The sequence below is a fragment of the Carassius carassius genome, chromosome 35 (genome assembly GCF_963082965.1).
Source record: "Carassius carassius chromosome 35, fCarCar2.1, whole genome shotgun sequence".
NCBI classification, from domain to species: Eukaryota; Metazoa; Chordata; class Actinopteri; order Cypriniformes; family Cyprinidae; genus Carassius; species Carassius carassius.
In genome coordinates this window covers 21,416,753-21,430,849 of record NC_081789.1, presented here as the reverse complement: position 1 = coordinate 21,430,849, position 14,097 = coordinate 21,416,753, and the positions used below count along the sequence as shown (strand labels likewise).

At 36.8% G+C, this 14,097-nt stretch overlaps 1 protein-coding gene across 5 annotated transcripts in view; it reads left to right on the top strand.

Annotated features, from left to right (window-relative positions):
- LOC132116223 (collagen alpha-1(XI) chain-like) overlaps window positions 1-14,097 on the top strand; it is a 66,958-nt gene that overhangs the window by 25,819 nt on the left and 27,042 nt on the right. For all 5 annotated transcript variants that reach the window (XM_059524938.1, XM_059524935.1, XM_059524937.1 and 2 more), the window contains 26 exons: window positions 552-635; window positions 1,036-1,092; window positions 2,416-2,469; window positions 2,550-2,603; window positions 2,724-2,777; window positions 2,872-2,925; window positions 3,321-3,374; window positions 3,479-3,523; window positions 3,685-3,738; window positions 3,818-3,862; window positions 4,435-4,488; window positions 5,511-5,555; window positions 6,300-6,353; window positions 6,675-6,719; window positions 7,072-7,125; window positions 7,214-7,258; window positions 8,246-8,299; window positions 8,396-8,503; window positions 8,666-8,719; window positions 10,712-10,765; window positions 12,467-12,511; window positions 12,610-12,663; window positions 12,746-12,790; window positions 13,423-13,476; window positions 13,559-13,612; window positions 13,993-14,046. In XM_059524938.1, the coding sequence (XP_059380921.1) occupies window positions 552-635; window positions 1,036-1,092; window positions 2,416-2,469; window positions 2,550-2,603; window positions 2,724-2,777; window positions 2,872-2,925; window positions 3,321-3,374; window positions 3,479-3,523; window positions 3,685-3,738; window positions 3,818-3,862; window positions 4,435-4,488; window positions 5,511-5,555; window positions 6,300-6,353; window positions 6,675-6,719; window positions 7,072-7,125; window positions 7,214-7,258; window positions 8,246-8,299; window positions 8,396-8,503; window positions 8,666-8,719; window positions 10,712-10,765; window positions 12,467-12,511; window positions 12,610-12,663; window positions 12,746-12,790; window positions 13,423-13,476; window positions 13,559-13,612; window positions 13,993-14,046 (1,428 nt within the window). The remainder of the gene's footprint in view (window positions 1-551; window positions 636-1,035; window positions 1,093-2,415; window positions 2,470-2,549; window positions 2,604-2,723; window positions 2,778-2,871; window positions 2,926-3,320; window positions 3,375-3,478; window positions 3,524-3,684; window positions 3,739-3,817; window positions 3,863-4,434; window positions 4,489-5,510; window positions 5,556-6,299; window positions 6,354-6,674; window positions 6,720-7,071; window positions 7,126-7,213; window positions 7,259-8,245; window positions 8,300-8,395; window positions 8,504-8,665; window positions 8,720-10,711; window positions 10,766-12,466; window positions 12,512-12,609; window positions 12,664-12,745; window positions 12,791-13,422; window positions 13,477-13,558; window positions 13,613-13,992; window positions 14,047-14,097) is intronic.

Genomic DNA, 14,097 nt, shown 5'->3' with positions numbered 1-14,097 from the left:
GTATTTTAATATATTTTTGTATATTTTAGTACAGTGGCATACCTAATAAGGATACATACCTGAAAATAATGACTGCATACTTCATTTCTTTAGATAATATTGTTTAGTAAATTGCAAAAGTATCTGCTTTTCATTTGATAACCAAATAGTATTTACAGTTTAGCATAACATAGTATTTAGTGTTTTTAGTGTATTTAGAAGCTATGAAATGAAAATAATTAATAAAATTTAATTTCTTTACAGCATATAGGAGTATTGAAACCATCTTAATCCTAATTAGATTAATCCAAAAGATTTGATTTACTTAGTATTTCCAGTATAGTACAGTATAAAGTGTTATGTGACTGCAGACTTCCCTTCGTTAGAGCATATTATTGTTAAGTAGTTTTCAAAAGTATTGAAAATACTATCTAATTCCTATTAAATATTCAAAATATTGCTTTTTTGTGTTGGATTAACTCGATATTTATAGTATAGGATACAGTAGTTTGAAGTGTTTTTTTTTTTCTTATGAAAATGATAATAATGACTACTCGGTTCATGTTTGACAGTTTCGGTTTGGAGGTGATGGGGAAAAGGGTCCAGTGGTGTCGGCTCAGGAGGCCCAGGCTCAGGCCATTCTCTCTCAGGCCAGGGTGAGTATGAGAAGTGAAGGGCCAAATGGCCCTTGAGCTTCACCCAGCTGTTTGGTGAGGGGGAGGTGGGGGACTCTTGACTGTTTTAGGGAAGAGGTGGGGCAGTAGGTCACAGGGTGGGGAGGGGATTTGCTCCGGCCTTGTTTGCACTAAAACAAGAGTGAAACAGAGCAGCACAGGCTGCTTTGACTCATGCGGAGAGACTAGTTAAAAATACTAGCAAGGTTCACGACCTGCATGAGGGAAACCCGACAGGTGCTGCAGATTAGTGCTCAGATCTGTCCTAGACAAATGCAGTCACTGCCCCTCCTCCTCTGGCTGAAGCGAGTTTATGTCTGACAATTCTTCTATATTTTTGATAATATTTTAGTGATTTTGATTCTTTGGTTTGTTTTCGCAGCTCGCCATGAGAGGTCCACCAGGTCCAATGGGTCTGACTGGAAGATCTGGCCCAGTTGTGAGTTTCAGTAACCCCATGACCTCTGCAAAAGTCCCACCCAATCAGCTTTCCAATCAGAGCAATGCATTTAAATGCATTGATTCAAATTTCATAGCGATCAATTTATGCAAAACACCATCAACGTCCTGTTATTTATATATGTAAAATGTTTTTAACATCCCAAATCATCCCAACAAATGTCATCTATAAGAAAACAACATGTTTACTGTATGTAACTATATCTTTTCTTTAACTACTTTTTAATGGGTAGAGAGGCAAGGTTCGCGGTTATCTTAGTTAACATTTTCATTGCCTGAATTGAAACAAACCTTAACTGGAAAATAATAAAATATAAAAACATACTATTTCAGGTTGTTGCCAAGGCATTTTCATTTATTTCAACTAGATACACTAAAATAATGAAATTAAACTGAAATTAAAAGTATGTTATCTTTTACTTATAGACTAAAAACTAAAAAGGACTTTTAGAAACAACTAAATTAAAAACTTTAAATAAACTTTAAATGAAAACGGAAAACATTAAAATAAAAATGTATCCAAAATATTATTAAAAACCATAATAATGTCTCACTAACACTGGACCAGGTAACTAGATTAAGAGCAGACCAGTTGAAACACGATGGGCCGGTGAACTCAAGAAATGATCCTACTCAGATGCAACCAAACTAATGACAAAATACCTCAAATAAGCATTTCAGAAGTGAAAACCACAGCCATGTTATGTCATACTTATCTTAGGTAACTGAGTGAGCATGAAATGAGTGCTGGGAATTTAAGAGAGACTTTGAAATCATAATCACAGCTGCTGTTTAATGGCTAGTTGGGAATTGATGTGTCATTTAAACAGCAGACAAATGAGAATCTTCAAGTTTCCAAATGGTTCCTTACAGTAGGGTGTGCTTTTAGGAATAAATGCAACTCAACCCCTTAAATTATCTTTGAAATCAGTTAGAAAAAACTAGGACAGTCTGTCTGGAATAGCAGCAATTTTGAAATCAACAATTTGATTTTCTGAGTATTCCGCTTCATGTGGTATGATGCAAAAGAAACTGCACGATTCCCTAAAGTAAAGTGCAATAACTACATCTTTAAACAAGTGCAACCCATTATGTCAACTACATCTACTGTTATTCATGGCTTGTTTTGATTCTCTGGGTGAGTGAAGATCAAGAGTAGTATATGCTGTGGAATATTGCCATCTGCTGTTTCTTTGTATATAGTGCAGGCATTTCAATCTTTTCTGTATCTGTTAAAAACATGTTGGTTTAATCTAGTCTTGGTCTAATACATCTCTCTCTCTCTGGTGTCAATCACATTCAGGGTCTTCCAGGAGCCCCTGGGCTGAAGGGAGATAGTGGAGACTCTGGTCCTCAGGTAAAACAAAGCATTTCTCACCACCAAAGGTCATCTTACCTAATTATCTACTTAAATAATCATTTATCTTTACACCATAGGGTCCAAGGGGTATCCAAGGCCCACCAGGGCAAATGGGAAAACCTGGCAAGAGAGTAAGACATTTTTCTTTATTTTTCACATGGACAAACGATTATTCTTTTTTTGCTTTGATTTGAATGAGTCTTCAGTTAGCATATGGACACATAATAGTCATGTCTTCTCTGACCTTTCAGGGTCGTGCTGGAGCCGATGGGGCCCGTGGAATGCCTGGAGAATCTGGATCTAAGGTAGAAAGAAAAAAACCTCACCCATATATATTTGATATGCTATATAGCACATATAAATATATTGTTTGAATCTTTTACCGCTTCTTCTTCTCAGGGTGACAGAGGTTTTGATGGGCTTCCAGGTCTGCCCGGTGAGAAGGGACACAGGGTGAGTATGAACCCATACAAATCAATTCGACAAATGCAGTAAAATAAGAGTAAATGACCAGGGCTCTCTCAACTAATATCTGACCCCGTTACTGTACATCGGAAACATGAACATCAAACACACAACATTAGCGGATCGTTTTGTTCTTCATTGTACCAAGGATATATAACAAATAATGATACAGAGAAGAATCATGAGCTCTTCCAAGGTGAAATTAAGTCTTCTACTCTTGAAACTTTACAGAAGGGTATTTCCAGCCTTTTCCCATGTCAGCACAGATAATAATTATAGGATCCAAAATTGCTCTCTAGAACGCTTTCAAGCAAAGATAAAATGATTATATATGAGTTGGATGTAATAAAGTATGATGCTTCCTGTCTGTCTCTTTTTGGCAGGGTGAGAACGGTCCTCCTGGTCCATCTGGATCTCCCGGAGAGGACGGACCAAGGGTAAATGCTTTTCTGAATCACCTGTAAAAAAAAAAGAAACAAAAATGAGAAGAAAAAAACATCCTTCTTATCATTTCATTATTTCGGCTACTTCTCCTTTACAGGGAGAAGATGGAGAGATTGGACCAAGAGGACTTGCTGGCGAGAGTGTAAGTGTGTCCCACCTTATATTTCCTTTTAAATGTTTTACTTCCAGTCTGCCACAAGGGGGCAGAGTCACTCAACAGTGACTCTTAACGATTCCTATTAAAATTCAGAAGAGAATACTTGCTCTTTTTAATCAGAACCTTCTCATTTCTTTTTATCTCAGGGGCCACGAGGTCTGCTCGGCCCTAGAGGCCCTCCTGGACCTCCTGGACAACCTGTAAGTGATTTTTAATGTATAATCTTGTGGATCTGATGCTGTGTGCTCGCTTCTTATCTTTCACAATTGATTTCTGCAGGGCATTGCTGGTGTTGATGGTCCACAGGGTCCCAAAGGAAACATGGTAAGAGACACGGATCTCGTAAATATGGCATTTTCTTTTAGATAAAATCACTGTGGGTTTTAGACATGTTTCAGCCTTTATGTATGTTTACCCAAGACTAAATTTCATTTCTTAATGAAATACAAATACATTTCTTAGTGCCACAGTGACATCACCAGTGGTCGAATAAACTAGTAAAAAAGTTTGGCCTATCAAATACGAAACACAACTGTTTTGGAACCAAATTATGACTAACAAAAACAACAGTTAATTCATCTGTTTATTTGAATATATGTCATGAAACCTCAGATATATTCTTATCAGATATAAGAGTTTCAAATAAAGCTACTCCGTTAGAATAAGCTAATCTTGCTCATTTTTCAACTAAACACATGTTAAACACTGAACTTTCTGTCAAATATGAGGACAGGCATTCTATAGCTGAAAAGGTATACATTAGCTTTTTTTCAGTTAGCTTTAACATTAATTTTGTTCATATAACAAATTTAGTTTTGTTAGCATTGTGTTCACTATATTAGCATCATATTCACAGCACATATATGACATGTACTGTAATTTTTCTTGTTGAACAGGGACCCCAGGGAGAGCCGGGGCCTCCTGGTCAACAGGGAATCCCAGGATCACAGGTGAGAGCAAAAAAACTCCAGACACTGAACCTCAGAGGTTTTACTGCAAGGTTTGACTATTGTTTTGTGCAATCCTATGTCATCTAAATTGTAATAATCTTTTTATATTGAGGGTTCCCTTGGAAATTTCATAAAAAATTTAAAACAGTCAGATTAATGAAAAAGCATGGAATTGAAAACAAAATGTATTTATTTACTGCCTTAATGCTAATTTGTAAATTATCTCTTTGGTGCAATCCCTATAAGAATTTGGAAAGAAAGTACGGTAACTGTATATTGTTAAAAAAAAAAACTATTAAAAACTTAAAAAACAATAATTCATATATAGCTCAACAATAAATAATAAATTGTGTGTATAGAGTATTTATGTATTATTAATTATTCAAATATATAAATAAATATCTGAAATATATATATATATATATATATATATTTTATTTTTTTTCCCTTGATTTTGCTTAATTACTGACTTAAAGCTTTAATTAATTTATCAATTTAATTCTGAATTATTATTTAGTATATTAAGTATTATTACCAATTCATTGCACCTCTTTTTTGTTATTTCTAATCCCCACGATCATTTTTAATTCCGAACGACTCTGAAGCTCAGAGGGCATGGTGAAATTATTTGAAATATTTCTGTAAGCCTCTGCTGGGCTCAGAGGAAGTGCGCTGCTGAAAGCGTCTCATTCATAACACCCCACCTGCAGCGGTCGAATCGGAGCAGTGAGCTCAAATTTCCCTGGAGTGAACTCCTGGTCAGCCTATACACGAATACACTGAATCAGCCACTGTAAACACACACACAGTAAACACACATGTGTATGCACACACACTCAAGCACACTGTGCAAACATGAGCGACCCTGCCAACACACACACAGGGACAATACAGTAAGTCCATTATTGGGTGTAAGTCATCAGTTTGGGCTCCTCTCTACCACACACCTACCCTTTCATCCTCCCCGCCCTGCTGCCATGTCAACAAAGCTTGACGTTTGCTGTCTGTTTTCTGTTGTACAGGGTCTTCCAGGTCCACAGGGCCCCATCGGACCTCCTGGAGAAAAAGTAAGTCTTTTGTGGTTTTCATGCATATAATTCTGAGGAGTCCCTTTGAACAGAAGGAGACCAAAAAGAACGATTTTGAAACATATGTACATATATATATATTAGTGCTGTCAAAGAGTTATGTATTTTTTATATTATTTTATATAATATATAGAGGTATGTATTTCATATCGTGAAATTACGATAAGTTGCATCCAAAATAAAAGTTTCTGTTTACATAATATATGTGTGTGTTCTGTGTACATTTATTATTTATATATAAATACAGACACATGCATGTACATATAAAAAAAAATATGTTTATATATTAAATATATTTATATATGATATAATTTATATGAATATAAATATATACCTGTAAAAACGTAAATATTTTCAAAATATATGCTGTATGTGTGTGTCTTTATATATATATATATATATATATATATATATATATATATATATATATATATATATATATATATATATATATATATATATATATATATATATATATATATATATACATGATAAAAAGTATTTATGTAAGTTATTAATCACTTATATTTGTATTTCTTGCTCTTTTGTTTTGGTTACATAAATGCAAAATGAGCTTTGGTGCACGATAGATGTGACTTAGTCTCGCAACATCAGTGAAACATGCATTTATTTCTGTAGCATGTTAATGCCTGTCGGGCATCTATTGTCTTAGAAATTCTTCTTAATCCAATCGAAGATCTTTTTTTCTGTCTCTTCATACAGGGTCCTCAGGGAAGGTCTGGTTTGCCTGGATTGCCTGGCGCAGACGGACCTCCTGTAAGTATCAGTGATACTGATATATTAAGTGATTCATGTCTGCTAAACTACTGATAGGTGATGACTGAAACATATTTAACAGCCCGTTGTCTAAAACTCTGACACAGACCATAACCAAATATTCTTACATATTTTGCTTGCTGGCATGATTCTATAGAAGCATCATAGCAAAGATGTATGTTAAATGTCCAACTCAAGTGATTTAAAACACAATCTTTAAATATTTACAGCAAACTTTGAGAACTATAGTTAATGTCACACATTATACATATACATTTCTCGCCTTTCACTTTATACTAATTATCTCTCTTTATTTTATAGGGACATCCTGGTAAAGAGGGTCCACCTGGAGAGAAAGGAGCTTTGGTAAGGAAACCATTTTAGGGAGCATTTATGCAGAATGTATACTGGTCAATCAGTTTTCTATATGTATTCTTATTATTTTATGGATAAGTAATAAATGTGATGATGCTAATGCCAGGCAGCTAAAAAGCAGCAAAAATTGCTAATCCAAATGTGTCTCGGAGAGTATTTAGTCTTGATCTTTTAGCTAATGTTTGTCCCTGACTTTGGTTTTCTTCTTTCATATTTAGAAAACATTGTTTGAAAGTATCTGCTCAGTATGTTTAGCTATAAACCTCTTGCAAGGTTACCTCAGCCAAAGATATTTGTTCTTCGCCGCACACATTTCATAATTTTTCAATGTTGTCACTTTCAGGGCCAGCCCGGCCCTCAGGGCCCCATCGGCTATCCTGGCCCTCGCGGTGTGAAGGTAAAGCATTTTTTATATTTGATAGAGATTTATTGGTGTTTTGTTGAGTTTGTGATCTTTGCTTGAACACATGCTGTGTGTCTTAAAGGGTGCTGATGGCGTTCGTGGACTGAAGGGAGGCAAAGGAGAGAAGGTACACAAAAATCCACATCTTTTTTGAATGACGCTGCTAGAAGTTGATGCTTGCACTAAGAATCATTGCAGTGGCACTTACTGGTCACTAAATCTGCATTAAAAAAATCCAATAGCCACTACACGTTTTCTCCTCTTAAACATCATACTATAAGTACTGTTTAATCATGTAGAGAGAATGTCATAACACTTATTCAAGACACAAAATCACTCCATCACTATTAAGTAGGTCCAGAGCTGCACAAACCTCTTCTTTCCCCTTCTCAAAAACCATTAAGACATTTTGAAACAAATGCTAATCTGATTCTGTAATTTAGCAATGTAGAAAAAACATGGTGATGGTGGAATTGATACTGTAGTGCCATCATAAGAAGATTGAGTGTGTAGCCGTGTCCATATCCAAATAAATAAGGCATTAGTTGAGTTGACAACACTGTCAGGTGGTCACAAAGTTACATAATGCATCTTGCACATGCAGGCGAGAGATTTAGACGGATATTTGGTGACAGAGAATGAGAATTCAATCATAAATCAACAGCATGAACCATTATAGTTAGCATACCTTTAGCTCCTAGTGTACTTTTAGCCGTTAGCACACATTTAATCAAGTGCCGTGAGGTGATCACAAAGTTGCAAAATGCATCACACACGTGTCAAAAATTTAGGCTGTTGAATAAGAATTAAATCATAGATCAACACTCTGTATCATAACGATTAGCATACATTTAGCTGTTAGCACACATTTAGCAATTAAGTATATTTCAGCTCTAGCTCACTTTTACCACAGTTTTGGTCTAATTTATTCCATATATACAGTACAGTAACTTCTAGACTTAATGAAATCATTGACAGTGTTGCAGTACTGCATTTTTGTCAGCAGATGGAGATCAAGTACAATGCTAAAGAATTAATGGTGCTGTATTTATATGCAGAAGCTATAGCTTTATCACTTTATATGTTTTCCTAAATGTGTCATCCTACTTTTCAGGGCGAGGATGGTTTTCCAGGTTTCAAGGGAGACATGGGTCTAAAAGGCGACCGGGTAAATACACAGCATCCAGCCTTGCTGGCTTCAAGCCCATGCTAATTTAACCCATGAAGGACTGCACTGATTGGCTGGTTTTCTGTGCATGTTTAGGGTGAGCTTGGATTGGCCGGACCCAGAGGTGAGGATGGACCAGAGGGCCCGAAGGGTCGTGCAGGTCCCAATGGTGAATCTGGACCCCTGGGACCTGCTGGAGAAAAGGTACATTGCTTGTTGAATACGGATTACCGTTATTAGTTGATTACCTAGGCTCGGGGTGTCAGGAAGTGATGCAGAGATTGTGTTTGGAATATTAATATCAAATGATGTTTGTTTGTCCAGAGATGTTCTTGCACTAATGATCCTCGGCTTGTTTTCCACCAGGGCAAACTTGGTGTTCCGGGATTGCCCGGCTATCCAGGACGTCAAGGGCCAAAGGTATGCACTTAAATTGAACATGACACCTGTATCTGCATCACGATTGTTTCACTTATGAGCAAAACAACAACTTGGCTCATTAGCATGAACTAATGCCCTCCTGAGAATGCATTATGCATGCTGCACCGAGTGAGGCTTTTTTAAAACAAGCAGCTCATGCCAGGATTGTTCCCTATGCTGTTGGGGATGCTGGTCACGCAGGCAGCAAGAAGAAGTCGGAGCACAGATGCCTGTGTCAGACCTCAGTGCCTTTCATCAACAACAGCATCAGCTGTAGCAGCAGTCAGTAACCAATCTGGCTCAAGCCAGCCCCAAAGCAGACCTTAAGTGGCCTTGGAGGTTTGGAGTTTTCAGTTCACAATTTGATACATTGCTTGGTAAATGTATATGGAGTGCACATCAAAGTCTTTTAAAATTTATAATCAGTATGTTTTGTCATAAAACATCCTAAAATATAAGATATTAATACTTGTTTATTTAAATAAAAATAAATATTCTTACACTCCTGGAAGATTTTTGCTATGAACGCACTGTTTCTGCATGCAAAACGGTATACTTTCAGAATATGAATAGTTTAATGAAGTTAAATTTGAAACTTAATTGTCAACTATTAATAAAAACTCTATCACCAAAGAAGATATTATAAAGACAACAATGCCAAATTCTTTAATATTAACATTCATATTAACATTTATTAACAGACGCTGGGAAAAAGGAGATGTTTTTCCTTCTTCCGTTTTTAAAAAAAAAATCTCCGTCCACATGAAAACGCAAACGTATGCTATGAAGCCAACAATGCCAAATTCTGTAAATTAATTTTGTTATTAACATGATTTTCTTTCATTTGGCTTAACCAATGGTGTGAGTTTTTGTTTTGTCAAACCAGTGACAGACGGAGGGAGAGTTCAGGGAAACCTCGTTTAGTAGTCAATAGTGGAGTAGAATTAGCATTTTTCGCCTTTAAAGCTTATCATGAATTTGTTTGAATAAGATGGAATAAAGCCCAGTCCTAGCAGAGGTGCTGACTCCGTTGGTAGACTTATGGTCTCGTAAATCCACTCCTATTCGAAGCATTAATGAACAACAAACAAGTGATGTGATTACAAGCACTTTGACATGCCATCATCTCTGGAATGGATTCAAACAGCCTGCCAACTCTCAAATTATCATGAAGTGCACTTTTGAAGACCAGCCATCGCTGTCTGAGTGGTTACTGGCGTCAGAGTTGTAGCATTTTTTATAGAGTGTCATTGCTTATTCGTCAAAGTCTCACCTTTACAGTTTCATAATATCCTTTGTGGTAAATCAAATCTGATTTCTCTGTAGGAGGCCTGGCCTTAAAATGAATGTGTAAAACAATCTATTGATTTTCTTTCTTGAATGCTTATTCCGCTGCCAGGATTGAGGAATGTGGGTAAGCTGTTTTTAATTTACTGCATTGAAAATGAGAGAAAGAAACAGACAAGAAGTGTGAATGAGAGCGATTAAGACTCATCATTTGTGACTCTTAATCTTAAACTCTGGTTGTTTATCTGACTGAGTGGCCATTTGTTTTTGTCCAACGTCTGTTGTTTCAGTTGATTATATCTTCCTCTGTCCTCGGTGGACCCTTTGTATTTCAATACTGACAAGCAATCCCTTCCCGAAGCTCTCCTTTGCTTAGTTTTGTGCAAACAAAACAAGGAAACTGATAATCGAGATTGGCCTTGTTTATCTTGGGATATATCATATGCATTCAAAGTCTATCCTTCAACCGCTGAATTATTCTGAGAAAAAAAACTTGCCAACAGTGGGGACAATGCAGTCTCACAGCTATTTAAAACTCTACAGTGGAAGTATAGCAAAGCCAAGGATGCTAATACGAACAGATTGTAATGGCATTTAACTGTCGGAATCAGTAGGAGAGTCGGGACTCTTGGAGTTCATCCCTCGTTAATATGCAGGTCCTGCTGTCTTCTCTTCCTCCCTTAAGTCTTTTTCTTTGATTTGCAGGGTTCGACTGGTTTCCCCGGATTCCCAGGAGCCAATGGAGAGAAAGGAGGCAGGGTGAGCTGGATTCTTCCAACCTGCTTTGTGTGAAGTGCACACTGCATTATAACAAACATATGAAAAAGGCTGATTGATTCCTTTTATGAAAGGATTTGTATGATGACTTTGTATAAAAACATGGGCACGAATCAATATGTGACTACAAAAGATGCTGGAACAATTGTGTTCGTGGTGATTCAACAAAAATCACGCATCTGGAAAACTATTCACTTGCAGAAAGTGGGCAAAAGTGCGTAAATATGTTGGGTCAAAGGTCATCTGAATGTACTTTCCTTTACATAGACACTTACCATCACAGTTGCCTTTACATGTATATTTTTACTTAGGCTACTACATTTACATTTGCATTTGCATTTATCTTCACACGTAGACTAAACGTACTGTACCTTTACATTTAAGGCTGATTTATACGGTATTCAGTAAAATAGAGGTAGTGTCATCAAAATTTAATCCACCGGTTAAAATGAGACCTGTTAAATTGAATCCTGTTTGAAATTACTTAGTGCTTGATTAGAGATCACTTTGTTACCAAATCACTTTGTTATATTTTATAGTATATTACCAAAGAAGATTGAATTAAACATTCTTGTTGTTGTTGTTTAGTTAGCTTTCCTTTTTCAAGCTGCCATTCAGTTTACTAGCTTAGCTTATCACATAAGCTAATTCTGTTTTTAAATGACATTTAATTTAGCTTACTTTAATTAGCTATTAATTGCATCATCAAAATTACCTCATTTAGAGAGTTAGCAGGTTGTTTTCTCTCGTTAGCATATTAAGCTACATCAGTAGCACTGTTGTGCTAAATCCTCCCATAGGAGAGTCTGGATTTTACTGTGTAAACATTCCACTTAGATTCACATTTTAGATACATTTTATCAAAGCATTGGGTATATACTGTATGTTTGTAAATAAAATAAAAACAATAAAACAGTTACTATAGTAAACCATGGTGACCACAAAATAACCATGGTTTTGTACTTATAAAAATTGTCATCAATATGTCAAAAAAACATGGTTACTACACATTTACTATGATAAAACCATGGTTAATTTTAAATTTTAACTAATATATTTTCCTAACTAGTAGAAATTCAGTAATTCATCACAGTAGATGGAAATTACAACACATTCTGACTGAAATCCAGAATAATCATGGAGCAAAAAGTGCTATTGCTCTGCATATTGTACATCACACATGGAAAGGGTAAATTGTGCTGACCATCGATAATGAAATCTAATAAAAAATTTCCCTTGAGAGACCCTCACTGAATAATTCAATGGAAATCGCTCTTACTTGCAAACGAACCTTGAGTTTGTCCAATGTTGTTAATGGGAAACTTATTAGCAAAATCAACTTTGCCCTAAACGTTTATGATTATTCAAAGCTAAATGTCAGGTTAGCTGCTATTTTTCCAAATGTTTAGATCCTGCCCATGAGCAGAGAGCAAACTGACAGTGTACTGTATGTGTGTATGTTTGTGTGCTTCTAATACACCTGCACCTCATCTGAAACAAATATTGCCATGGCTCCAAGAAATCCTGGGGGAAGGTAACCAATGCTTGCTTTCCCCCATACACACTGCCATCTCATCTTGGCAAAAAGAACGGCAGCAACTGCAATGATTGCATTTGCTTTGTGTAGCTATTGAATTCAACCTCAGTTTTTACCACACTCATTTTTCTTTTTTCTTTTCAAAGGGAATTGCAGGGAAAGCCGGTCCAAGAGGTCAAAGAGGTCCGACGGTATGTACTGCTTCAGCACTTTCCCCTTCCATTTGTACTTAATTTTGCTTTATTTAATTATGCAAGTCATCCAGCCCTAAATATGCTGATTTCTTTAGGGTCCCCGTGGTGCACGCGGTGCCAGAGGCCCAACAGGAAAACCAGGCCCTAAGGTACTATTTCCCTTAGAGACATTGTTTTTGTTAACACTTCCATTGCACAGTTCTTATGCTTTCCTCTCTCATTATCCAACAGGGCACATCGGGCAATGATGGTCCACCTGGCCCACCCGGTGAGAGAGTAAGTGCCACCCAGAATGCATTGGAGGAAACATTTTTATCCCATCATACCATCTACAGTGAGATTGCGTACAGCTTGAAGCGCTCAGAGAGGGTGCTTTTGCAGGAAGGGCAGTGAGGATTAGCTCATGGTTGTGGGTGTACTCCAGATAAGAGGACTTACCACCAGACCTATGTTTTCGTCTGGAAGCTATTATAGATTTATGAAGAGCTCTTGAGCATTAGACCATTGGAAGTCTGTTGTCCAAGGCTCACATCACTCGAAAGCTGATGTTGCACTGTTTATTTCTGCTGTGGAATCCTGTTCTTGTTTCTTCCTCTATTCTTCAGTGTTTTCCTGTTTATTTATTCGGTTTCTCAGTTGGAATCTGAAGGGTTTCTGTTGAGTTTACCTACATTGTGCTTAGTTTCAGCTTGTAATATTTTATTAAAGTTTTGTTATCATGAGTATTTATAAATTATGCTTCCTTTTTTCCTTTTTTACTGAGATTATAAGACAAAAGATCAGGTCAGAATAAACATTCACTTATTTTAGTTCACTTTTCAGATTCTGATATTGACATTAAACAATCTGCACTGCATTGTTATCTTATTTTGAAATAAAACAGCAGACTTTTCACCATTCTTTTCCAGGGACCTCAAGGGCCCCAGGGTCCCGTTGGTTTTTCAGGACCAAAGGGCCCCCCTGTAAGTACCTGTTTATCAATACTCTTTTAGATGCTGACAAATTTGACATTTACAATATATTTCATCTTGTTCTGTGTTTTAGGGACCACCTGGAAAGGATGGGCTGCCCGGTCATCCCGGCCAGCGGGGAGAGACTGTAAGTGTTTCCGATCACTCACACTTATAGGTCACCTAAACAGTCTAGTTTAGTGATAACCTATAGCAGACATCACTGATCAGTTACTCCAGCAGGAGTGTGTTCAGGGACTGAATGAGCTCAGCCCTCTTCCTCTGAGTTTTGTGTAAATCTTAAGGAGTTATGGAGGTTCTGTCTGAATCAGGCAGAGGCTTTATTAATGACATGACAGAGTAGGAGATGGTTATTTATCACATTTAAGAGCAATAAACTTAGTGTGAATTACTGCAGCTACATTTTGACTGTGAAACTGTGACGTATAAAATCCAGTTGTACTTGATGGTCCATCAATAGATGGTTGCTTTTCAGGCAGTATGTGTTTTTTTTTTTTTGTACCCTAGGGTTTCCAAGGCAAAACTGGCCCACCAGGACCTGGAGGTGTTGTTGGACCACAGGTAGGTGTTTATGTTTTTGCATATTATATACATAAATGCATATTATTTGAG